At 44.4% G+C, this 27461-nt stretch overlaps 1 protein-coding gene and 1 long non-coding RNA gene across 3 annotated transcripts; both read left to right on the top strand.

Annotated features, from left to right (window-relative positions):
• The first annotated feature begins 3406 nt into the window (after positions 1–3406).
• LOC311114602 lies at positions 3407–11517 on the top strand. 2 transcript variants are annotated; one of them, XR_014611134.1, is made up of 4 exons: positions 3407–6559; positions 6725–6802; positions 7111–7221; positions 10715–11517. It is a non-coding gene; the product is annotated as an uncharacterized lncRNA (long non-coding RNA). The 2 variants fall into 2 exon arrangements; XR_014611135.1 differs by lacking the exon at positions 10715–11517 and adding an exon at positions 9057–10455.
• Positions 11518–13555: 2038 nt separating this feature from the next.
• LOC311114600 (N-lysine methyltransferase SMYD2-A-like) lies at positions 13556–26469 on the top strand. Its single transcript, XM_084189839.1, has 6 exons — positions 13556–13998; positions 18847–18910; positions 22106–22216; positions 24294–24354; positions 25598–25722; positions 26392–26469. Exons 1-6 carry the CDS (start codon positions 13811–13813, stop codon positions 26416–26418), a joined length of 576 nt encoding a protein of 191 aa, XP_084045965.1. The 5' UTR covers positions 13556–13810; the 3' UTR covers positions 26419–26469.
• The last annotated feature ends 992 nt before the right edge of the window (positions 26470–27461 follow it).

The raw sequence follows: 27461 nt of genomic DNA, 5'->3' as shown, positions 1-27461 counted from the left end.
GTCTGAGGAAGAGTCGGATCTCTCTGTCAAAAGCCAGATGCAGATTTGCCTGAAAATGATGATTGACTTTGTTATATGTGATGAAGTGCAACACGAGGTGGATTCTTACTGAACTTTCAGAATGCTTTGTAGTTGAGTCTGGTTCTGAGAAGAGATTCAAACAAATCCTTGCTGAATACAGATCAGACATCCTAGGATTTGGGGCTATTAGAAAATCTGCAAAAGGCTAAGTCAAATGCCGTCAGTCAAAACAGCCCTTCTTGACGCAGTTCAAGAAGGGCTGTTGGTCACTCAGGTGTGGTAGAGAGAGAAACACACAGAACCAGTGGAGCTTCAGTCTGGACAGGATGTAGCCTCAGTCTGGACAGGATGTAGCCTCAGTCTGGACAGGATGTAGCCTCAGTCTGGACAGGATGTAGCTTCAGTCTGGACAGGATGTAGCCTCAGTCTGGACAGGATGTAGCCTCAGTCTGGACAGGATGTAGCTTCAGTCTGGACAGGATGTAGCTTCAGTCTGGACAGGATGTAGCTTCAGTCTGGACAGGATGTAGCCTCAGTCTGGACAGGATGTAGCCTCAGTCTGGACAGAATGTAGCTTCAGTCTGGACAGGATATAGCTTCAGTCTGGACAGGATGTAGCCTCAGTCTGGACAGGATGTAGCCTCAGTCTGGACAGGATGTAGCCTCAGTCTGGACAGGATGTAGCCTCAGTCTGGACAGGATGTAGCTTCAGTCTGGACAGGATGTAGCCTCAGTCTGGACAGGATGTAGCTTCAGGCTGGACAGGATGTAGCTTCAGTCTGGACCAGTTCAGAAATTGGTACACAAGAATGAGTAGCCTAGTCTTTTTAGGATTGAGTGAAATAGGGGGACAAAATATATTTTAAACGTATTGGTATTAAGGGTTTAGTGTTTGAATGGTGTATTTAGCAGATCCCCTTGGCCTCCTGTTGGTTAACTCTTGATGCCTGGTCTTGCTGTAAAGAGACTGAATACAGCTTGATTATTGCAATACTTTTTTCTTAACCATTTTACGACGTATTCATTGACTAGACAAACTCCACTACTTTTGAAAGCCTCTGTAGAAGAACATCTGTGCTTTTTTTTTTGTTAGAAAAAAAGACGAACAAGGATTTTATTTACCTACTACGATGGATCATGTTTTAATTTTTTTAATCAGTGGGTAATTTTTATTTTGTATTTATTTTTGTGGCAAGATTAAGAGACTGCATCAAGACCAGCTTTTCTGTTACATGTATGTTCCCATTTTGAACATGGAGTTATTCTACCGTCAACTAAGATGTTTTTTTTTAAAGGATACTTCCACTGACATTCTTAGAGCTGGCCTCCTGTTATGTGAGTGCTGCTCTCACTCAGTCACTCGTCTCAGGGCACAAGTCTCCCCTTCTCCAAACACCGTGGATGAATCAGAATCCGTAACTAGTTATGATACGTGAGCCTCTGGATGAAAAGGTATGCAAGTAATTTATAGTATTTTTTTTGGGGGGGGGGTGAATTATGTTAACATTTTAAGAATTCATAGAATCTGACTGGTGCCAATAGCATTCATTTCAACACTTAAATGAATGTGAATTCGCTGTAATTGCTTGGTCGGATAACTTCATACGTGTTTGTTTCAGCAGAGTGGCCCTAAAGCAACGCAGTCGTATCATCCCTTCTCTATGTTGGGAAGTGATTTTAATAGCAGGTTAGGAGAGCAGTTTTGCTCACCCTAGCCCTTTTCCTAAACTTAACCAAATTGTCCTAACCTGCTACGTTGATTCTCATAACGTGCTGCGTAATAAGTTATCCTAATATGCTACGAAAAAGTAACTTCCGGTCGTAGTTGTATGAAGGTGGCGTTAAGAGTGTTTCTCATAGTTATTAGCTAGCTGATAACTACATCTCCAAATACGATTTAGGCATTTGCAGGCACTTAGCTAGCTAATTTATATAGGGCAAATTACATTATCTGTCTAGCTCAGTTTAGAGATGATTGTCATCGGGGCTTTTTGATTAGTTTGTCTTTGTAGAGACATTGGTGCAAAATGGATGTTGACGTTAAGATGGAGGAAGATGAGAGGGAGATATCCCAAACAATCATTTGGTCTGATTCGATTAATGCCTGGATAGATTACCCAAGTTCCCTATTGTCAGGAAACACAGAAACAGGTTACCATGTGGGTTTACTGAAAGAGCATTCACATGTATCTACCATCAGTCCCCAAACAACAAGTCAAGGGCAGATTTTACGTATTTTTCCTGAAAAGACCGGCGCATGTGATGGGGAGAACAGGGCTGTCAAAGTGGTTTATTTCTGTAAAGATCAAGAGACCATCGGCACACCTGAAAGGCATTTGATCAAAGAGGGATCATGGCATGGAGTACCATCCAGTGATATACCGATAGCAAATGTATCCACCCTCAGTGGTTCTTTTGACGCTCAAATCAACCCAACTTCACAGGCGTCTAGCCTACGCCAAACACAGACCAGTAATGAATTGCCCACTGACAATGTTAATATCCCAAGCCATAGTACTGCCATTCCTTCTGTGCTAACCTCACCTGCTACAGAAAGCGGCTGTAATTTAGCTGTATCTACTAGGCCTATTCTTCCAGAATATTGTGAGCCATTGAACTTTCCCTCTGATGAAGAAGAAGAAGAAGAAGACTACAATGCCAATTTAAGACAAAGACTACAATGCCAAAAAACAATAGAGGATAAATATATACGGCAGTGTCGTGGCAGTTACTCAAGACCTAACCTAAGAAAGTTTGGGAAATATTGGAAAGATCCATACGCCAAGTGCAAGGAGATAGGTGTAGATTTCAATGTTGGATCTGGAGCAAAACAGAAACTTGATTTGCATTTACTGACATTTGGTGTAATGCTTGAGGTGTCTGAATATGCTAAAAATATTAATAGATCTCGCCCTCATGTTATCTTTGATATTCTAGAATACAACTTTGATCTTGGTGTACAAAATGAACAACAATATGACTTTTCAAACAAGATAGATAAAAAAATAAAAGAAATGCTGAAGATGCATTCCAAGAGAACACCTGAGTGGTTAACAGAAGTGTTTGAACTTCCTGATCCAATGACAATTAAAGTTTTGGAATACTCTCTTAAATGGGCACAGTGCTATTTGCATAACAGCTTGTCAAATCCTACACCTTTTGACATCTGCATAAAGGAGGAGCCTGTTGTGGACCTGATGACGACTGAGAGCTTCTCTACTGAGACAGACGTGAGACGATGTGCTGATGAGACGGCAATCCTTGGCCCTGAAAATGGACCTAATGATATCTGCACGAGGGATGAGCCTGATATGGACATCGTCTCTCCTCAACATGTCCAGACGGAGACCTTCACCATTCAGACAGACGTAACAATGGGCCAATCCTTAATAATGCCCACTGTAGAAGAAGCATTGAGGGTCCTCTACCCCATCTGTAAGGAAAAAGGACTTGACCTTGATGTGAAATCAAAATATGGGAAAACACAGAAACTTGACTTGCATCTATTGACCAGAGATGTAATATTTGAATTGGCAGATTTTGCCTCACAAGTGTGTGGAAATTGGAAGCAGATTGTGTGTGAGGTTCTCGAGCATAATTTTGATCTGGATTTACAAAGTGGGAAAACTGAGCTGGCTGAAGATATTATGGGACGGTTAAGAGCAGTTTTGCAGCGCAAGATGGGTAAAAACGGTACATGGAGATGTGAACTTGAAAATGAAGCTTTCTTCTTGAAGAAGTCACGCAAACGAAATAGTTCTTCAGAGATGTCCAGTAACCAGAAGGTCACTACAGCATCACTTGAGCCGAAATACCAAATGAAAGAAGTATCAAAAAGGAGGAGATTGGATTTAATGAGGAAGAAGAAAGAAATGGACATGTTAGTAACCAGGGAGACAGAGGGAGGTGATTTTGAAGTCATACAAGTAGAACCTCATTGTGTCAAGATGGAGAGCATCTCTGATGAGACTGACCTTGCACTTTGTACTGACGAAACAAAGCAAATTGTTGTAACCAACTTAGACCAATCAAATGTGACGTCTCACACCAAAAAAGTGGTGAAAGCCAAAGAGTGCTACCCACTCTGCGAGGAAATAGGTCTGGACCTTGATGTTGCATCCAAACCTTCTAAAAAGAAACTGGAATTTAATTTGCTGACAAACGGTGTAATATTTGAGGTGTATAAATATGCTAAGATAAAGTCCTATCATAAAAAAGCCAAAGGATTTGGGTATATTTTCTATGATATTCTAAAATACAATTTTGATCTTAGTTTGCAAAATCAGAGACGTAATCTATTTCAACTGCGTATTAACTGTAAAGTGAAAAGAATGGTTCAGAAACACAAAGCTGAGCTCTTGGGAAAGGGAGAAATCTCTAAAGAAGTGTTCATAATACCGAGTGTGATTCAAAGCCAAGCAAAAAAAACTGTGCTTTCAGATTATTTTCCTGAAAATGTGGAACAAGATGCAACACTGGTTTATCCTCATGGTAAAGACACTATCGCTATGGACAAAGTTGAAACAATCTCCACTGATGAAGCAGCAATGCTTGGCCAGGATAATGGACCTGCTGACATCTGCATAAAGGAGGAGTCAGATTTTCACTCTGAGGTCAAATTGGTTTATTTCTGCGAAGACCAAGATACCGTCAGCACATCTGAAGAGCATTTGAACAAAGATGGATCAACACCCAGTAATATTCTGACTGGAAATGTATTAAGCCTCCCACAGTCACCACTACCGGCTGCAGAAAGTGGTCCTTTTGAAAGTGAAATCAAGCCAACTTCAGATATAACCAGAAGGTCACTGCAGCATCACTTGAGACAAAATACCAAAGATTGACAGAAGTAGCCTAACAGAAAGAACATTTGGATTTAAGGAAATATATTTGACATGTTAATATCCAATTTCAATTTTATGAAGTCAGACAAGTAGAACTTCATTGTGACATGCTGGAGAGCCTCTCTGATCCGCTTCATCCCAGGGAAATATAATCACTTCCTTTTGCTTCAAGAAAATTCTGACTGAGATCTCAGAAAGAAAACAAGATGCAAGACGGCAATCCCCTCATCTTGTCCAGGAAGAAGAAAAACGACCTGCTGACAAGGGGAAAGGAGTCTGAGGAAGAGTCGGATCTCTCTGTCAAAAGCCAGATGCAGATTTGCCTGAAAATGATGATTGACGTTGTTATATGTGATGAAGTGCAACACGAGGTGGATTCTTACTGAACTTTCAGAATGCTTTGTAGTTGAGTCTGGTTCTGAGAAGAGATTCAAACAAATCCTTGCTGAATACAGATCAGACATCCTAGGATTTGGGGCTATTAGAAAATCTGCAAAAGGCTAAGTCAAATGCCGTCAGTCAAAACAGCCCTTCTTGACACAGTTCAAGAAGGGCTGTTGGTCACTCAGGTGTGGTAGAGAGAGAAACACACAGAACCAGTGCAGCTTCAGTCTGGACAGGATGTAGCCTCAGTCTGGACAGGATGTAGCTTCAGTCTGGACAGGATGTAGCCTCAGTCTGGACAGGATGTAGCCTCAGTCTGGACAGGATGTAGCCTCAGTCTGGACAGGATGTAGCCTCAGTCTGGACAGGATGTAGCCTCAGTCTGGACAGGATGTAGCTTCAGTCTGGACAGGATGTAGCTTCTGTCTGGACAGGATGTAGCTTCAGTCTGGACAGGATGTAGCTTCAGTCTGGACCAGTTCAGAAATTGGTACACAAGAATGAGTAGCCTAGTCTTTTTAGGATTGAGTGAAATAGGGGGACAAAATATATTTTAAACGTATTGGTATTAAGGGTTTAGTGTTTGAATGGTGTATTTAGCAGATCCCCTTGGCCTCCTGTTGGTTAATTATTGATGCCTGGTCTTGCTGTAAAGAGACTGAATACAGCTTGATTATTGCAATACTTTTTTCTTAACCATTTTACGACGTATTCATTGACTAGACAAACTCCACTACTTTTGAAAGCGTCTGTAGAAGAACATCTGTGCTTTTTTTTTTTGTTAGAAAAAAAGACGAACAAGGATTTTGGTCCTCTGTAGCTCAGCTGGTAGAGCACGGCACTTGTAACGCCAGGGTAGTGGGTTCGATCCCCGGGACCACCCATACACAAAAATGTATGCACGCATGACTGTAAGTCGCTTTGGATAAAAGCGTCTGCTAAATGGCATATTATTATTATTATTATTATATTTTATTTACCTACTACGATGGATCATGTTTTAATTTTTTTTATCAGTGGGCAATTTTTATTTTTTATTTATTTTTGTGGCAAGATTAAGAGACTGCATCAAGACCAGCTTTTCTGTTACCTGTATGTTCCCATTTTGAACATGGAGTTATTCTACCGTCAACTAAGATGTTTTTTTTTAAAGGATACTTCCACTGACATTCTTAGAGCTGGCCTCCTGTTATGTGAGTGCTGCTCTCACTCAGTCACTCGTCTCAGGGCACAAGTCTCCCCTTCTCCAAACACCGTGGATGAATCAGAATCCGTAACTAGTTATGATACGTGAGCCTCTGGATGAAAAGGTATGCAAGTAATTTATTTTTATTTTTTGGGGGGTGAATTATGTTAACATTTTAAGAATTCATAGAATCTGACTGGTGCCAATAGCATTCATTTCAACACTTAAATGAATGTGAATTCGCTGTAATTGCTTGGTCGGATAACTTCATACGTGTTTGTTTCAGCAGAGTGGTCGTATCATCCCTTCTCTATGTTGGACTAAACTCTTTCAACTCTTCACAAGCGAAAACCCCAAATCCCTAAAGGTGTTTTTAGCGATATTATTTTTAACAATCAGATTATTTACTATTTTGCTGCTTTAAGACAGGCAGCCCAATTCTGATTTTTTTTTTCTCTCTCATTAATTGGTCTTTTGACCAATCAGATCAGGCTTTGAAAAGATCTGACGTGATTGGTCAAAATACCAATTAATGAAAATATTATCCGGATTTGGTTGCCTGCCTCAACGCAGACATTGTGGCTTATTGGGGATGTCAATGGTATCCAATTCTTCTACTGTATGTGGACTGGACATCGCTATGATTTACACGAACTAAAACACTTTGATTTATAGTGGCGGAAAAGGACACCGTCTACAGTATGTCAGGAGCAAGTGGCTTGTTCCAGGAGAGCAACACTTTGAGGACGCAACTTCTCTCATGATGACGAGGTGGCATCTCTGCTGGTGAGTTCCAGACATTTTGTGGGTGGAGGTTTTTCGTGTTCACTTTAGCAGAGAGGAAGAGGTGAAGCGAGAGGGTTTACTCCACCCAAAATCTGTCCGCGAAAAAATAAGATCACGAGGTGAGGAATTTTTGTGTGGAGATCAATGAGAGGGAGTTGAATTTGGTCAACAACATATTTTATTGCTAATTTGCTACGTAAGGTTTATTTTGATCTAATTGAATTTTCGTAAATGGTTAGGTTGTTGCAAATGCACTGATTTTTAAGTGAACGCATGTGGCATTGTTCACATGCGTATCTGCCTTCTCATTGGCTAGAATGGTCCCACCTGATCCCGCCTCCTGCCTGTCTTCCATCTTTGAGGACATGTATTTCCAGGGGTGTACCAAGACTGTGACAAAACCAGTATCGGAACGGATATGGAGAAATTTTCGTATACGATTATGACAAGTATTAATTTATTTGTACTATCCGTGATCGGAAAAAAAATAATTTTCAGCTGCCGGCGCCATCTCTCTTTCACTCGAACGGTGTGAAGCGCTGTGTGCTCTAAAGAAACGGGCGGGGTATCGGTTGAGTCTGCTGCAACGATTGGATTAGAGCATGCCGCGCTCATTTCCCCCAGACGGACACACGCTCTGTTTCACCTACTCAGTCACAAGTCTCCCCTTCTCTGAACATTGTGTATGAATCAGAATCGGTAGCTAGTCATTGTTGTTAAATCTGAAGCCGTATGGTTGTTTTAGTCTGGCTACTTGGCGTTTAGTAGGCCTACTTTGTCTGTCCGTATCATTATTACATTGCTGACATTTACATTTTACATTTTTGTCATTTAGCAGACGCTCTTATCCAGAGCAACTTACAGTTTTAAGTGAGTGCATACATTTTTGTTTTTTTTTCATACTGGCCCCCTCGTGGGAAACGAACCCACAACCCTGGCGTTGCAAGCGCCATGCTCTACCAACTGAGCTACAGGAGGCTGACGACGTTTGCCGTTACGTGGTCATCCAAGCTCGCTTGCTATTAGTATTTATTCTCCCCCGGGCATGTTTACCGAGCGACAGATCGTCAGAAAATAAAATGACAAATGTAGATCTTTTATTTTTACTGTACACACGTTAAGTGTCTGGAGAGAGAATGTTTTTCTCCTCTCTCAAGTGAAACAATATCTGGGTCCAGTGAATGATCCTACTTTCATCTAAATGTATCTGGAATAAATGCGGGCAGTAGTAGCCAGCCATTCATTAGGCTATTTCGTTGATAATTGAATAGGACTAAGTAAGTAAATCATGTGCATTTTTAATCTGTCGACGTCGTTTACCTCTTGAACAATGTGTGTGAAGGAGCATACCGACGCGCTCTGAGTGACCGTGCAGTAATGCAGACTTGAGGCATTTAATGCGCACTTCCGGGTTTTCCGATCACGAGTAAATCCGATTACGAGTGTGATAAAATGGTGTGTTGCCGTTGTTAGGGATCAGGCACACCATTTAGAGTTTGCTGGCCCACAGTACTTAGCACCTCTGAACGCCTTTTTAGAGCAGTTACTCGACCATCTTGTCAATACAATAGATCATCTTTGTCTGTAGACCTCTTATCAGCATGGTCTGACTAGGGTGAAATAACTGCATGCACACGCAACTGTCTCTACCATAGAACATTTATTGGGGAGTCACAGATTTATTTTTTTGTTGCGTTCTCTAAAAACTCGCTTGCCTCGCTGAACGCTGAGGATGAAATCCTTAGTTTTGTTTTTGATATACACTGGCAGTGGCGCTCATAGAGAAATGCTCTAATTCCAGTGCTAGTGGTGGACAAGGACATCATCTATGTCAGGAGAGCAACACCTTGAGGAGGAGTCTTCTCAGTCATGATGAGGGGAGGTCTTGTCTTGTTCCAGGAGAGCAACACCTTGAGGAGGAGTCTTCTCAGTCATGATGAGGGGGAGGTCTTGTCTTGTTCCAGGAGAGCAACACCTTGAGGAGGAGTCTTCTCAGTCATGATGAGGGGGAGGTCTTGTCTTGTTCCAGGAGAGCAACACCTTGAGGAGGAGTCTTCTCAGTCATGATGAGGGGGAGGTCTTGTCTTGTTCCAGGAGAGCAACACCTTGAGGGGGAGTCTTCTCAGTCATGATGAGGGGGAGGTCTTGTCATCGTGACAGTTGGTTGTAAAATGTGGGACTCATAAGGGAGAAATCTGCTGCCAACTATAGCCCGTGAAGTCTCTTCTTTGTCGAACCTTCTTGTTTCAGAGCCTCAAAAAATGACTTAATTTGAGGCTTAACAGGAGTGGGGGAGAAAGAAAAAAGCTCTCAATTCCCCCAAAAATTTATTAGCTGATGTCTCAATTCATCACCATCTAGCACAACCCTTAGAATCAACCCTTCGCCATCTAGCACAACCCTTAGAATCAACCCTTCGCCATCTGGCACAGCCATTAGAATCAACCCTTCGCCATCTAGCACAACCCTTAGAATCAACCCTTCGCCATCTGGCACAGCCATTAGAATCAACCCTTCGCCATCTAGCACAACCCTTAGAATCAACCCTTCGCCATCTGGCACAGCCATTAGAATCAACCCTTCACCATCTGGCACAACCCTTAGAATTAACCCTTCGCCATCTAGCACAACCCTTAGAATTAACCCTTCGCCATCTGGCACAGCCATTAGAATCAACCCTTCGCCATCTAGCACAACCCTTAGAATTAACCCTTCGCCATCTGGCACAGCCATTAGAATCAACCCTTCGCCATCTAGCACAACCCTTAGAATTAACCCTTCGCCATCTAGCACAACCCTTAGAATTAACCCTTCGCCATCTTGCACAGCCATTAGAATCAACCCTTCGCCATCTTGCACAGCCATTAGAATCAACCCTTCGCCATCTTGCACAGCCATTAGAATCAACCCTTTGCCATCTTGCACAGCCATTAGAACCTTTACCTAAGTGGGATGCAGAACTACAACACACATTGACTGACTTTGATGGTGTTCTGTTCTAGTGTTTCTGTGGAACACCAAGCTACAAAAACAAAAGTGAGAAATAATACATGTAATTAAGCTATTGGCTATAGCCTGGGCAGTGGACTGATCCAACACAGATTAACCAGATATTCAGGCTAACTACCAAGCCAGACACAGAACATATTTCATTGTCTCCCTTTTGTGTCCCAACTTAGGATACCATACAATAGGGCTAAATGTTCTGTTGTCATCCAAGGGGCTTACAGTACATGAAGGTATTCACAATCCCCAACACACATCAGAACCCATCTCAGCAGACATGGAGCACTTCTCATAGAGATTACCTGGTTGTCATAGAGATGGCCTTGTTGTCATAGAGATGGCGTTGTTGTCATAGAGATGACCTTGTTGTCAAGATTTGAGTCTTATTTTCCTTACAAGGTTTTTCACACGTTGTGGATTTGTACCAAAACAATTAATTCCATATATCCCTACTTCGGTTTAACCACCCTCCTCATTTTATTCCCAGATCCTCTATTTGTCGTTCTAGAGGGACATGAAGTCTGACTCCATCCTCAACATGTGGACCTGCCCTGAGGATGTTGGACACCACTGTTACACCTTCAGCCATGTTGATTTCCTGTCAGACTGGTTGTTTTTGGTCCATGGACTGACAGACCTGAACTTTTACCAGAACAGGGAATACAACGTTCATCAGACTCTCCTCACAGTGAACTGACGTCTCTCTGACTGGTTGTGAGGTCACAGGAAATAGACTGATCTGTTTACAAGGGATGCAGCATTCTAATTCTGATAGAATACGGTTCTAAGGAGTTCAGGTAGTAACCAGTACTTTGAGATGAATGTAGATGTCCACACTCTGGACAATATAAAAGGCTTTGGAGAGGGACCACGCTTTCAGGAGAAGGATAACAGGGCCTTGTCCAGAAACAACCCAGCCCTTACCTCCAAGGCACTTGTGTACAGGACATTTAATAAAGGGAATGTAATACATTATTTGATACAATCAGGGAATTTTGCATACAGTTCAGTTACATTACGTTTTGGAAATTCAATGGTCATTAAAATGTATTTTTGGGGGGTTTTCTGCATTTGCCCTGTATGTGTATGGCTGTTGTCATGGAATTTTTAGTGCATCTTAAGAGTGGAAACCCTGTGTACAGATCTGAAATTAGTCACTCTGAACATTTCATCTAGCCTATCAGAGGGTATGTTTTGCCACTTTGCTTGTTATACCACAATCTTTGAGTTTTACATGAATTCTAGTCTGGCAACCGGTTGTCCGGCTTAAATAAAATTAAGTCTCCTAGGGCCAGTTTCTCGGATGTAGATAAATCCCAAAAATCATGTTCAATGGAGATTCACAGTTGAAAGTGCTTTTACAGGCCTGCTACACTGGAAACTTATTTTTGCAGGGCATGAAACGCTCTTATTTATTTCAATGAAACCTGGGTGCAGGCATCAGGGCTCCACAACAGCCTTGCGCTGCCCCTCAGGGTTGGGCTGAATTAGAATTGAAGGCATTTAATTCAGGAAGTTATCACAAATTACAATTAATTAATTGAAAACAAATTTTTATTTTCAATACTTCTTAATAAACTGTAAAGTAGAAGCTATTGATTTAAAACGTTTTTCAATTTTAGAATTGTTTTATTCAAATCATTTCCTGAATTGACTGCCTTTAATTTGAGTCGAGCCCAAACCTGGTGACCAGTGTGAAATAACTGGTTCTATTTCCAAGGATTCGTTGCGCAGCTCATGCCCGAGAACACTTGGAAGCGTGTTTTCTGCTACTGCCAACAAAATGTTACACTGGGTTTACATGACTCGTACAGGAACAGCTTTGCGCTGAGTGAGCCCAAACCCAGGAATAACGGCTGCGCCTGCCGTTCAGCAGCAACTTCAAAATACCGCTATCACTCGATCTTTGTTAAAATGCTTTGAGGTGGGCCTCCCGAGTGGCGCAGCGGTCTAAGGCGAACCCGGGCTGTGCCACAACCGGCGGTGGCCGGGAGTCCCATAAGACGGCGCAAAATTGGCCCAGCGTCGTCAGGGTTAGGGGAGGGTTTGGCCGGCCGGGCTTTACTTGGCTCATCGCGCTCTAGCGACTCCTTGTGGCGGGCCGGGTGCCTGCGGGCTTACCTCGGTCGCCAGTTTTAACTGTTTTTTTCCCCCGGACACATTGGTGGGGCTGGCTTCCAGGTTAAGCTGGCGGGTGTTAAGGAGCGCGGTTAGGCGGGTCATGTTTCGGAGGACGCATGACTCCACCTTCGCCTCTCCCGAGCCTGTTGAGGAGTTGCAGCGATGAGACAAGATTGACGATTGGGGAGAAAAAGGGGGTAAAATACCCAAAAATAAATAAATAATGCTTTGAGGTGTGGGTTTTTCCGTCTAGTCAATGCACTGGACAATGTACAACTTTAACATCTTGTCTGTCCAGAAGATGGCAGCAGAGGGCTCTATTATACAAAGATAAAGAACCAACTGTGACGACACAACACAACCATTTTCTAATTCATTAATTCACTGGGAAGATTTTGCAACCCTCAGTTCAGACAAAATAAGATGATCCAGACGTTGCTTGAGATAACCATTGACTGTCTTGTACCACCATCGTGTGGCCAAAAAATAACAATGCATTAACGTGGGTCAGTGAAAGAATCTCAATTGTACATGAGAAATTCAGAGTTCCTGACCATCTGACCTCCTCCAATGGGTTTTGAGGAGAGAGGACGCGATGAGTCCCCTGTAGCTCAGTTGGTAGAGCATGGCGCTTGCAACGCCAGGGTTGTGGGTTCGTTTCCCACGGGGGGCCAGTATGAAAATGTATGCACTCACTAAGTCGCTCTGGATAAGAGCGTCTGCTAAATGACTAAAATGTAAAATGAGTCAAGGAAAAAGCAATTGAGTCTCCCACTGACCCACTCCCAAGCTAATGCATACTATCTTTTGGCCACAGGATGGTGGTACAAGACTGTCAATGATTATCTCCAGTAACGTCTGAACCATCTTATTTGCCTGACCTGGGCGTTGCAAAATTCCGCTAAGTTTTCCCAAAATTCCAAGGTTTTCCAGAAATCCTGGTTGGAAGATTGCGGATTTTCTTCTTACTCTCTCCTGATTCCTGTAATTGTCAAACCTGGATTTCTGGAAAACCTTGTAATTTTGGGGGGGGTTAAAGCAATTTTGCAACCCTAGTCTGAGCGCTTTCTCACGTTTAACCAATCGGGGCATTAGGACCTCTCGGTATCCTGTAGCTTTGTGTCGTAGTATTGAGAAGTGAACCATATGACGCTAGGCTGGCTAGTTTATGATAGCCTTTCCGTTTGGTATTGGTGAGAGAGGAGGCATTCGTGTCAGCACAGATTAGAACATATTTAGTGTCAGGGTGTAGCCAAATCCAGCCAGCTAGCTAACCTCGCTAGCCGCAGACAGACATACAAGCAACACTGTGAACGAGGCCCTTGGGAATTACGAACCCGCTAGCAAGTCTGATAATTGAGTTTTTGCAAGAGGACTCCAACGTTGCCTAGCTCGCTGGCTTGCAAAGCAGCACTACAAGTAGCATTGCTAGCTAGGTCAACAGACCACGGCGTTATTAAAGATGAATGGCATATGTATGAAGAACGAGGGTATAGAGGGGACAGAGAGGTTTGCTAGCCCGGGGAAGGGCAGGGGACTGCGGGCTGTGAAGCACTTCCCTGTCGGAGACCTCGTATTTGTCTGTCCTGCCTATTCCTACGTGCTGACGGTGAATGAGAGAGGAGCGCACTGTGAATACTGCTTCACCAGGTATGGACCTGTCTGTACAACTGTCAGAACATGATGGCTTTGGGTTGTAGAATAGAAATGAGATCTAAGAGTTATATTTGTGGTTCTATCCAGCTACCTGGCCAACCTCATCTTGCATGAAAATGATATTTATCTCTCTGTGTGTCACTTGACGTAGGGCTAGTTGTCGATATTTCTAAGGTGTTCTCAAACCACCATAACATTGTAGCGATCGTTTTACATCCTTGGAAGGCATTGTGACTCGAAATGGACGTCACACTCACCCCTCACCATGTGGGTTCAGCATGGCTTTCAACAGCTAACACACAAACACACAGTTGTTTCATCAGATCAGGCCCATTCAGTATCTGGCTCAGCTTGTTGTTCAATCATGAATGAACGAAGTTACTTTGACACACACACACACATTGAATCAACTTGAGGTGCTGTTCTAGTGACTACTAGGGAGATTCCCCTGATCTAGGATCAGTTTTCCCTTTTTAGATCATAATGCACAAGATTAAATGGACAGGGTTAACCTGTTCATAGATCAGCACTCATAGTCTGAGACGTTTTATGAATAAAGGTCCAGTTCATTCACGTCAGTGCAGATGGAGAGGAGACTACTAGAGAACAGCTAGGAGTGGAGAGGAGACTACTAGAGAACAGCTAGGAGTGGAGAGGAGACTTCTAGAGAACAGCTAGGAGTGGAGAGGAGACTACTAGAGAACAGCTAGGAGTGGAGAGGAGACTACTAGAGAACAGCTAGGAGTGGAGAGGAGACTACTAGAGAACAGCTAGGAGTGGAGAGGAGACTACTAGAGAACAGCTAGGAGTGGAGAGGAGACTAATAGAGAACAGCTAGGAGTGGAGAGGAGACTTCTAAAGAACAGCTAGGAGTGGAGAGGAGACTACTAGAGAACAGCTAGGAGTGGAGAGGAGACTACTAGAGAACAGCTAGGAGTGGAGAGGAGACTACTAGAGAACAGCTAGGAGTGGAGAGGAGACTACTAGAGAACAGCTAGGAGTGGAGAGGAGACTACTAGAGAACAGCTAGGAGTGGAGAGGAGACTACTAGACAACAGCTAGGAGTGGAGAGGAGACTACTAGAGAACAGCTAGGAGTGGAGAGGAGACTACTAGAGAACAGCTAGGAGTGGAGAGGAGACTACTAGAGAACAGCTAGGAGTGGAGAGGAGACTACTAGAGAACAGCTAGGAGTGGAGAGACTACTAGAGAACAGCTAGGAGTGGAGAGGAGACTACTAGAGAACAGCTAGGAGTGGAGGGGAGACTACTAGAGAACAGCTAGGAGTGGAGAGGAGACTACTAGAGAACAGCTAGGAGTGGAGAGGAGACTTCTAAAGAACAGCTAGGAGTGGAGAGGAGACTTCTAGAGAACAGCTAGGAGTGGAGAGGAGACTACTAGAGAACAGCTAGGAGTGGAGAGGAGACTACTAGAGAACAGCTAGGAGTGGAGGGGAGACTACTAGAGAACAGCTAGGAGTGGAGAGGAGACTACTAGAGAACAGCTAGGAGTGGAGAGGAGACTTCTAAAGAACAGCTAGGAGTGGAGAGGAGACTTCTAGAGAACAGCTAGGAGTGGAGAGGAGACTACTAGAGAACAGCTAGGAGTGGAGAGGAGACTACTAGAGAACAGCTAGGAGTGGAGGGGAGACTACTAGAGAACAGCTAGGAGTGGAGAGGAGACTACTAGAGAACAGCTAGGAGTGGAGAGGAGACTACTAGAGAACAGCTAGGAGTGGAGGGGAGACTACTAGAGAACAGCTAGGAGTGGAGAGGAGACTACTAGAGAACAGCTAGGAGTGGAGAGGAGACTACTAGAGAACAGCTAGGAGTGGAGAGGAGACTTCTAGAGAACAGCTAGGAGTGGAGAGGAGACTACTAGAGAACAGCTAGGAGTGGAGAGGAGACTACTAGAGAACAGCTAGGAGTGGAAAGGAGACTACTAGAGAACAGCTAGGAGTGGAGAGGAGACTGTGGTCCTCTGTAGCTCAGCTGGTAGAGCATGGCGCTTGTAACGCCAGGGTAGTGGGTTCGATCCCCGGGACCACCCCATACGTAAAAATATATGCACACATGACTGTAAGTCACTTTGGATAAAAGCGTCTGCTAAATGGCATATTAAAGATCAGCTAGGAGTGGAGAGGAGACACTAAACTGCTTCTTTGTAGGGACACACACTCTATTCAATTCAAAGGGCTTTATTGGCATGGGAAACGTATGTTAACGTTGCCAAAGCAAGTGAAGTAGATAGTAAACAAAAGTGCAATAAACAGTAAATATTAACAGTAAACATTACACTCAGAAGTTCCAAAAGAATAAAGACATTTCAAATGTCATATTATGTCTATATGCAGTGTTGTAACGATGTGCAAATAGTTAAAGTACAAAAGGGAAAATAAATAAACATAAATATGGGTTGTATTTACAATGGTGTTTGTTCTTCACTGGTTGCCCTTTTCTTGTGGCAACAGGTCACACGTCTTGCTGCTGTGGTTGCACACTGTGGTATTTCACCCAATAGATATGGGAGTTTATCAAAATTGGGTTTGTTCTCTCTCTCTCACACACACACACCTCTCTCAGCACCTATTGCAGCAGTTGTGAGTTTCATTACAGGAGAGATAAGTGCTGACAAAAACAGTCGCAGTCTCTATAATACTAACTGTTGGTAAAATGTAAAATAGGTCAGCTACACACGCAGACAGACAGATGACGGCTACAGGCTGAGACAGAGAGTGGAGCTGAAACCACTTTAGGTTGTTGAGACACAACGGTATCTATCTGGTTTGGTTCTGGAATCATTCCTGATTCTCTAGGAGAGGAGAGGCCTTTTATATTCACACACACACACACACCACAGACCTACACACACACACACACACACACACACCACAGACCTACACACACACACCACAGACCTACACACACACACACCACAGCCCTACACACACACAACAGACCTACACACCACAGACCTACACATACACACACACACACCACAGACCTACACACACACACCACAGACCTACACACACACACACCACAGCCCTACACACACACAACAGACCTACACACACACACACAACAGACCTACACACACACACAACAGACCTACACACAACAGACCTACACACACACACACCACAGACCTACACACACACACACACACACACACACAACAGTCTCACTTGTTTCTGGAGACATGCCCAGATTTATATATACAGTACCAGTCAAACATTTGGACACACCCACTCATTCAAGGGTTTTTCTTTATTTTTACTATTTTCTACATTGTAGAATAATAGTGAAGACATCAAAACTATGAAATAACACATATGGAATCATGTAGTAACCAAAAAAGTGTTAAACAAATCAAAATATATTTTATATTTGAGATTAATCAAATAGCCACCCTTTGCCTTGATGACAGCTTTGCACACTCTTGGCATTCTCTCAACCAGCTTGAACTGGAATTCTTTTCCAACAGTCTTGAAGGAGTTCGCACATATGCTGAGCACTTGTTGGCTGCTTTTCCTTCACTCTGCCTTCCGACTCAGAGTGGAAGCCAGGTCATCAGATGCAGCACTCCATCACTCTCCTTCTTGGTAAAATAGCACTTACACAGTTAAGTGTCCCTTGAATTCTAAATAAATCACAGACCGTGTCACCTGCAAAGTACCCCCACATCATAACACCACCTCCTCCATGTTTTACGGTGGGGAACTACACATGCGGAGATCATCCGTTCACCCACACTGCGTCTCACAATGACACGGCGGTTGGAACCAAAAATCTCACATTTGGACTCCAGACCAAAGGACACATTTCCACCGGTCTAATGTCCATTGCTCGTGTTTCTTGGCCCAAGCAGGTCTCTTCTTCTTATTGGTGTCCTTTAGTAGTGGTTTCTTTGCAGCAATTCGACCATGAAGGCCTGATTCACACAGTCCCCTCTGAACAGTTGATGTTGAGATGTCTGTTACTTGAACACTGTGAAGCATTCATTTGGGCTGCAATTTCAGAGGCTGGTAACTAATGAACGTATCCTCTGCAGCAGAGGTAACTCTGGGTCTTCCTTTCCTGTGGCGGTCCTCATGAGAGCCAGTTTCATCATAGCGCTTGATGGTTTTTACGACTGCACTTGGAGAAACTTTCAAATTTCTTGAAATTTCATCTCTTCATCCTTCATCTCTTAAAGTAATGATGGACTGTCGTTTCTCTTTGCTTATTTGAGCTGTTCTTGCCATAATATGGACTTGGTTTTTTACCAAATAGGGCTATCTTCTGTATACCCCCCCTACCTTGTCACAACTGATTGGCTCAAACGCATTAAGAAGGAAAGAAATTCCACAAATTAACTTTTAAGAAGGCACACCTGTTAATTGAAATGCATTCCAGGTGACTACCTCATGAAGGAGGTTGAGAGAATGGCCAAGAGTGTGCAAAGCTGTCATCGAGGCAAAGGGTGGCTACTTGAAGAATCTCAAATATAACATTTATTTTGATTTAACACTTTTTTTTGGTTACTACATGATTCCATATGTGTTATTTCATAGTTTTGATGTCTTCACTATTATTCTACTATGTAAAAATAAAGAAAAACCCTTGAATGAGTAGGTGTGTCCAAATGTTTGACTGGTAGTGTCTGTATAGGATAGTGACCTTTCTCTGCACCATTTGCCCTTAAGAGAGATGGGCGAGAACAACCCACACTGGAACGTTGTGTGTGTTTGAGAGAGAGAGAGAGAGAGAGAATAGTGGTGTAGGGGAATGTGTTTCCTGCCCTTTCTATTGCTGATGTCACCCCCCCCCCCCCCCTCCCCCCTTTCTATCTCTCTCTGCAGGAGGGAAGGACTCTCCAAATGTGGCAAATGTAAACAAGCTTACTACTGCGAGATCGACTGCCAGGTATAGTGTATATGTATCCACCACTGTACTTTAGGGGTTGAGAAAACAGTCCAAATCTACTCCCCGGGGAAAGTGTGCGCCCCTTAGGCGTGTTAGTGTGTGTTTCAGAGACACTGAGCCCTAGCCACTAGGGAAAGGTCATCGTGAACCCACACCACCAGTGGAACGCCACTACAGAGCTAAATTCAACAACCCTCTGAAACATGCCCAGAGCTGTGTTCAACAACTCTGGGCCTCCCTCTGAAACATGCCCAGAGCTGTGTTCAACAACCCTGGGCCTCCCTCTGAAACATGCCCAGAGCTGTGTTCAACAACCCTGGGCCTCCCTCTGAAACATGCCCAGAGCTGTGTTCAACAACCCTGGGCCTCCCTCTGAAACATGCCCAGAGCTGTGTTCAACAACCCTGGGCCTCCCTCTGAAACATGCCCAGAGCTGTGTTCAACAACCCTGGGCCTCCCTCTGAAACATGCCCAGAGCTGTGTTCAACAACTCTGGGCCTCCCTCTGAAACATCATGGCCTAGAGTTGAGCTGTGTTCAACAACCCTGGGCCTCCCTCTGAAACATGCCCAGAGCTAAATTCAACAACCCTCTGAAACATGCCCAGAGCTGTGTTCAACAACCCTGGGCCTCCCTCTGAAACATCATGGCCTAGAGTTGAGCTGTGTTCAACAACCCTGGGCCTCCCTCTGAAACATCATGGCCTAGAGTTGAGCTGTGTTCAACAACCCTGGGCCTCCCTCTGAAACATCATGGCCTAGAGTTGAGCTGTGTTCAACAACTCTGGGCCTCCCTCTGAAACATCATGGCCTAGAGTTGAGCTGTGTTCAACAACCCTGGGCCTCCCTCTGAAACATCATGGCCTAGAGTTGAGCTGTGTTCAACAACTCTGGGCCTCCCTCTGAAACATCATGGCCTAGAGTTGAGCTGTGTTCAACAACTCTGGGCCTCCCTCTGAAACATCATGGCCTAGAGTTGAGCTGTGTTCAACAACTCTGGGCCTCCCTCTGAAACATCATGGCCTAGAGTTGAGCTTTGTTCAACAACTCTGGTCCTCCCTCTGAAACATCATGGCCTAGAGTTGAGCTGTGTTCAACAACTCTGGTCCTCCCTCTGAAACATCATGGCCTAGAGTTGAGCTGTGTTCAACAACTTGTAGTTCACGAGGGGCTGTTCCTAGCCAATACAATTGCAGTGGTTCCAACAGCTCAGTGGGTTAAACCAGATGTTCTCAATCCTGGTCCCTGGGACTCCAAGGGGTGCACATATTTGTTTTTTTCCCTAACACTACCCACCTGATTCCACTAATCAACTCATCAGCAAACCTTTAGTGGAATCAGCTGAGAGGTGCTGCTACAGTGTAGCGCAAAAAAACAAACAAAAATGGTGAACCTTTTTTGGTCCCCGGGACCAGGATTAAGAAACACTGGGTTAGGACACTGTACTGCTGGCAAAACCAGAGTTGTGGGTTCAGTTCCCCTGCATAGGCCACATATACTAAATAATATAATATAATCATGTATTGTATAATGTAATGAATGCACACATGACCGACCTAAGTCGTTTTGGATAAAAGCTTCTGTTAACTGGCATATATTAACATATACAGTGAGGGGAAAAAAGTATTTTGTACGTTTGCCCACTGACAAAGAAATGATCAGTCTATAATTTTAATGGTAGGTTTATTTGAACAATGAGAGACAGAATAACAACAAAAAAATCCAGAAAAACACATGTCAAAAATGTTATAAATTGATTTGCATTTTAATGAGGGAAATAAGTATTTGACCCCCTCTCAATCAGAATGATTTCTGGCTCCCAGGTGTCTTTTATACAGGTAACGAGCTGAGATTAGGAGCACACTCTTAAAGGGAGTGCTCCTAATCTCAGTTTGTTACCTGTATAAAAGACACCTGTCCACAGAAGCAATCAATCAATCAGATTCCAAACTCTCCACCATGGCCAAGACCAAAGAGCTCTCCAAGGATGTCAGGGACAAGATTGTAGACCTACACAAGGCTGGAATGGGCTACAAGACCACCCTCAAGGTCCCCCTGCTCAAGAAAGCACATATACAGGCCCGTCTGAAGTGTTGTGGTCAGATGAGACCAAAATCGAGCTCTTTGGCATCAACTCAACTCGCCGTGTTTGGAGGAGGAGGAATGCTGCCTATGACCCCAAGAACACCATCCCCACCGTCAAACATGGAGGTGGAAAAATTATGCTTTGGGGGTGTTTTTCTGCTAAGGGGACAGGACAACTTCACCGCATCAAAGGGACGATGGACGGGGCCATGTACCGTCAAATCTTGGGTGAGAACCTCCTTCCCTCAGCCAGGGCATTAAAAATGGGTCGTGGATGGGTATGCCAGCATGACAATGACCCAAAACACACGGCCAAGGCAACAAAGGAGTGGCTCAAGAAGAAGCACATTAAGGTCCTGGAGTGGCCTAGCCAGTCTCCAGACCTTAATCCCATAGAAAATCTGTGGAGGGAGCTGAAGGTCAGAGTTGCCAAACATCAGGCTCGAAACCTTAATGACTTGGAGAAGATCTGCAAAGAGGAGTGGAACAAAATCCCTCCTGAGATGTGTGCAAACCTGGTGGCCAACTACAAGAAACGTCTGACCTCTGTGATTGCCAACAAGGGTTTTGCCACCAAGTACTAAGTCATGTTTTGCAGAGGGGTCAAATACTTATTTCCCTCATTAAAATGCAAATCAATTTATAACATTTTTGACATGCGTTTTTCTGAATTTTGTTGTTGTTATTCTGTCTCTCACTGTTCAAATAAACCTACCATTAAAATTATAGGCTGATCATGTCTTTGTCAGTGGGCAAACTTACAAAAATCAGCAGGGGATCAAATACTTTTTTTTCCCTCACTGTACTAAATGGCCTGTATATGGCAACATCTGTTCTGTAGTGTCGCTCTGGATAGAAGCTTCTGCTAAATTACCATTATTATTAGAACAGCATTTAGGAACATGTGAATCAGATGGGAAATGGTCTCTAAGTTCTCGTGGTTGCCATGACAATACATAATGCCTCTGGCTCTCTATCAGAGCACGGTTTAGAGTAGTGTTGTGTGTTTGTGAGAGAGAGAGATGTCTTGTCTGTGGACTTACTGTGTTCTGTGTCCATGAGTAAAGCCTATTCCTAAAATATTATTCTGTCTCTTTACACTCACACAATAGAAGGGGGACTGGCCCATGCACAAGTTGGAGTGTACAGCCATGTGTTCCTATGGGGAGAACTGGTGTCCATCCGAGACCGTCAGATTGGTGGCCAGGATCATCATGAAACAGGTCAGTACGTGTGCATTCGGAAAGTATTCAGACCCCTTGACTTTTTCCACATTTTTGTTATGTTACTGCCTTATTCTAAAATTTATTAAATTATTTGTTTCCCTCATCAATCTACACAGAATACCCCATAATGACAATGTGAAAACCAGGTTTTTAGACATTCTTTCAAATGTAATAAAATAAAATAAAAAAACAGAATACCTGAGACCCGATCCAGGACCCGAATACCTGAGACCCGATCCAGGACCCGAATACCTGAGACCCGATCCAGGACCCGAATACCTGAGACCCGATCCAGGACCCGAACAGGCCTCCCGAGTGGCGCAGTGGTCTAAGGCACTGCATCGCAGTGCTAGCTGTGCCACTAGAGATCCTGGTTCGTATCCAGGCTCTGTCGTTGCCGGCCGCGACCGGGAGACCCATGGGGCGGCGCACAATTGGCCCAGCGTCGTCCAGGGTAGGGGAGGGAATGGCCGGCAGGGATGTAGCTCAGTTGGTAGAGCATGGCGTTTGCAACGCCAGGGTTGTGGGTTCGATTCCCACGGGGGGCCAGTATGAAAAATAATGTATGCACTCACTAACTGTAAGTCGCTCTGGATAAGAGCGTCTGCTAAATGACTTAAATGTAAATGTCTTGATCCAGAATTCTAAATAATGTCACAGGTCTGAGTCGGAACTGATATGATTGTCCTCGGGTGTGTGTAATTTTAACTGACTTGTCCAGAAAGGCCCGTACAGATCCGAACGCAAATGCCGCAGTACAGAGAGAAAATTTTATAATTTATGCTGCTGCGCTTGCTGTTAATGAGCGTGGCGAGTGTAGCGTGTACCGTGTTCTTGGTCAATCCTCAGGCAGTAGGATACGGTCATAGAGCCTCTGTGTGGAAAAAGTTAGGAAATATCTAATCAATGGAAGATGGAATTAAAATGATTAAAGTTTAAAGCAAAGGTTAGGCTACAACGACCAAGAGCCAACAGGTAAGCTGCTACTTTACATTCTGAATGGAGTAGTTGTTATATGTAACTGTAGGACGAGAATGCGCATGCGCTGCAGCCTCAATTAGCCTAGCTAGCTAGCTTAACTAGCTTCTCCCGGTTTGCCTGCTAGAGCGACAGCTCTCTCTCCCTCCCTCCTCTCTCGCTTTATCAGCTCTGGTTCATAAAGCAGCTTAAAAATGGACTTTTCTGCTGCTTCCCTTGTTTGGATCGGACCGGGTCTGGATCCGACCAGGTTTATACGGAACGGGTCTAGTTGTCCTCTGGTCCGTTCGGAACAGGTCTCCTATATTTTAAACATTAATTGATGCATATCTGGTCCGGGTGGGATAGCCCCAGGTCCATTTCGTAACGGGTCAAACTTTTTAGACCCATGAAGACCTCTAGCGTGTGCGCTTGCACGAAAAACATTTATGGGTCTAATCAGAGAATTGCATATAAAATCCCTATCAATTTAGTATGATCTCTGTGGACCTAGTAATGACTGGTCATATCACTTGTATCATGCATTACCTTTTTAATGTGGCATAAACACAACCAGTCATGATGTTTTCATCCGATTGTCAAACAATCACTTTAAAAAGGCGCTCCTGTTGGCTACCTGCATGCGTCTGTCCACTCACAAAATCATTCCAGCATCCAAACAGTGCACCCACAATTTGAGGATGGAAAGAGACATCTTTTTACTTAAAACCTAAAGGTGTTTGTCATTAGGTCCACAACACTTGTAGTCTGAATTGATGCGTCCACTGCTGTACGCGCTCGTCTCAGTCTCGGACACTTATCTCCGCCTTGGGAAACACGTTGTTCTCCTCTAACCGCAGTTTTAAAGTCAATTCGCTCATTTTCGCGCAGCTGACATGCCGTAAACTAAGTATTAAATTGAATTAATAAATAATTAATTAAATTAGTAATTAAATAACGATGTAAGTGCCTGTAGTTGTTTGATTTATTGTGACAGGCTCACGTTTTACCGCGATTCTTTTTTTTGCCAGGATGCTGCACCGGACCATACCGGCTTACTTTCACTCGGGCTATTTCCCCTAAATGTTGCTGCTTTTGTCTTTGTGTGTTTTTCCAGAAAGTCACAACGGAACGGTCACAGTCAGAGAGGCTGTTACTCCTCAGCGAGTTTGAAGCCCGTAAGTACACAGATTTAGATGCATAGTAGCCTACATACCTGCTTTATAGTGCACCAGGGTTGGGGTCAATTCCAGTCAATTCAGGAAGTACACTGAAATTCACATTTTCTTCAATGCTTTTCAATTAGGAAAATGTGGAATTGGAATTTGGTTTACTTCCTGAATTGAAATAACTACTGATTTTAATGGTTCAATAAGACATCTGAACTTAGTTATGTGTTTTCGTTTTTCGTTGAGTCAATTAGACCATGTCAAGCTTACCTTTACATTTTTTTTTTTTTAATATGTTTTTAAAAATAATATCAGAATATTTTGGCAAGTTAGCTGGTTACCTCATTGGTTCTGCTTTGTAGTATACCCCCTTGTTTCTAACCCGGCCTGGAACCCAGTAGCCTCAGCAGCCACCCTGCATCCCACTGCTGCTGAGGCTACTGGTCCTGGGGTCCAAACAGGAAACAACATAATAATACACATGAATATACAGCACCACATTTACATTACAATTCAGCCATTCAGCAGAAGGTCACATCCAGAGCAATCCGTAGCTGGTGCATTCATCTTAAGATAGCCAGGCGAGACAACCACATATCACAGTCAAATCCCAACCACGTATCACATACATAATACAATACAATACAAAATGTCTTCTCTCCTCTCTCCTCCTACCTCCTCTCCCCCTCTCCTCTCCCCCTACCTCCTCTCCTCTCCCCCTACCTCCTCTCCTCTCCCCCTTTCCCCCTCTCCTCTCTCCTCTCCCCCTTTCCCCCTCTCCCCCTCTCCCCCTCTCCTCTCCCCCTACTCCACTCCTCTCCTACCTCCTTCTCTCTCCTCTCCCCCTCTTTCTCTCCTCTCCTTCTCTCTCCTCTCCCCCTCCTTCTCTCCCCCTCCTTCTCTCCTCTCCTTCTCTCCCCCTCTCTCCTCCCCCCCCCCCTTCTCTCCCCCTCCTTCTCTCCTACCTCCTTCTCTCCCCCTCCTTCTCTCTCCTCTCCCTCTCCTTCTCTCTCCTCTCTCCTCTCCCCCTCCTTCTCTCCTCTCTCCTCTCCTCTCCCCCTCCTTCTCTCCCCCTCCTCTCTTCTCTCCCCCTCCTCTCTCCTCTCCCCCTCCTTCTCTCCTCTCCTCCTCTCCCCCTCCTTCTCTCCCCCTCCTTCTCTCCCCTCCTTCTCTCCCCCTCTCTCCTCTCCCCCTCTCTCCTCTCTCCTCTCCTCTCCTCTCCTTCTCTCCCCCTCTCTCCTCTCGTTATCAGACCTGGATAAGTTGAACAGTGAGAAGAATGAGATGAATCAGACAGACATAGCAGCACTGCATCATTTCTACTCTAGACACATAGACTTCCCTGATGACCAAACCCTCACTGTGCTCTTTGGACAGGTAAGGATAAGATCTAGTTTTATGTTTCAGCAGGTCTGCATCATTTCTACTGTATTCACCAGTGGCCTCACCATGCAATGTCAGTGTTTGACTTCCTGGTTGCTCTGGGTTGGCCCTCAGCTGTTGACAGCCAATCACATGCAGCTGCTGCCCCTTCCTAGGATTCCTTCCTCGCCCTTTTAAGGACTTTGTCACACTACACAGAACCCCTCTCTTTCTCTCTCTCTCTCTCTCCAACTCTCTTTCTCTGGACATATTTCTATCTTCTCCCTCTCCCATTTTTCAAATGCATGTTTCCTGCTCCCTTCTACAACTCTCTCTGTCACCCCCCCCCCCCCCTCTCCCCCCTCTCTGTCACCCCTCCCTGTCCCCCTGCTCTCTGTCACTCCCCCTCCCCCCTCTTTGTCACCCCCGTCACTCCCCCTCCCGCTCTCTGTCACCCCCCCTCCCCCCTGTCTGTCGCTCTCCCTCCCCCCTCTGTCACCCCCCCCCCTCTGTCGCTCTCCCTCCCCCCTCTGTCACCCCCCCCCCCCTCTCTGTCGCTCTCCCTCCCCCCTCTGTCACCCCCCCCCCCCCCCCTGTCTGTCGCTCTCCCTCCCCCCTCTGTCAGCCCCCCCCCCCTCTCTGTCGCTCTCCCTCCCCTCTCTGTCTCCCCCCCCTCTGTCACAGGACAGACCTGAGGGATCTAACCTATAGCGTTTAGTTTCATTACATTAGTCAGGACAGACCTGAGGGATCTAACCTATAGCGTTTAGTTTCATTACATTAGTCAGGACAGACCTGAGGGATCTAACCTATAGCGTTTAGTTTCATTCCATTAGTCAGGACAGACCTGAGGGATCTAACCTATTGCGTTTAGTTTCAGTACATTAGTCAGGACAGACCTGAGGGATCTAACCTATAGCGTTTAGTTTCATTACATTAGTCAGGACAGACCTGAGGGATCTAACCTATAGCGTTTAGTTTCAGTACATTAGTCAGGACAGACCTGAGGGATCTAACCTATAGCGTTTAGTTTCATTACATTAGTCAGGACAGACCTGAGGGATCTAACCTATAGCGTTTAGTTTCAGTACATTAGTCAGGACAGACCTGAGGGATCTAACCTATAGCGTTTAGTTTCATTACATTAGTCAGGACAGACCTGAGGGATCTAACCTATAGCGTTTAGTTTCATTACATTAGTCAGGACAGACCTGAGGGATCTAACCTATAGCGTTTAGTTTCATTACATTAGTCAGGACAGACCTGAGGGATCTAACCTATAGCGTTTAGTTTCATTACATTAGTCAGGACAGACCTGAGGGATCTAACCTATAGCGTTTAGTTTCATTACATTAGTCAGGACAGACCTGAGGGATCTAACCTATAGCGTTTAGTTTCATTACATTAGTCAGGACAGACCTGAGGGATCTAACCTATAGCGTTTAGTTTCATTACATTAGTCAGGACAGACCTGAGGGATCTAACCTATAGCGTTTAGTTTCATTACATTAGTCAGGACAGACCTGAGGGATCTAACCTATAGCGTTTAGTTTCATTCCATTAGTCAGGACAGACCTGAGGGATATAACCTATAGCGTTTAGTTTCATTACATTAGTCAGGACAGACCTGAGGGATCTAACCTATAGCGTTTAGTTTCATTACATTAGTCAGGACAGACCTGAGGGATCTAACCTATAGCGTTTAGTTTCATTCCATTAGTCAGGACAGACCTGAGGGATCTAACCTATAGCGT

The sequence above is a fragment of the Coregonus lavaretus genome, assembly GCF_964263955.1.
Source record: "Coregonus lavaretus genome assembly, contig: HAP1_SCAFFOLD_3561, whole genome shotgun sequence".
Lineage (NCBI taxonomy): Eukaryota > Metazoa > Chordata > Actinopteri > Salmoniformes > Salmonidae > Coregonus > Coregonus lavaretus.
This window is presented reverse-complemented; position numbering and strand designations above follow the sequence as displayed.

Bases quoted from the DNA above. Each gene is read 5' to 3' on its own strand.
- LOC311114600 (XM_084189839.1), top strand. From the start codon at position 13,811: ATGAATGGCATATGTATGAAGAACGAGGGTATAGAGGGGACAGAGAGG. The intron at 18,911-22,105 runs GTATAGTGTATA...CTCACACAATAG, and splicing joins ACTGCGAGATCGACTGCCAG to AAGGGGGACTGGCCCATGCA. The intron at 22,217-24,293 runs GTCAGTACGTGT...GTGTTTTTCCAG, and splicing joins CCAGGATCATCATGAAACAG to AAAGTCACAACGGAACGGTC.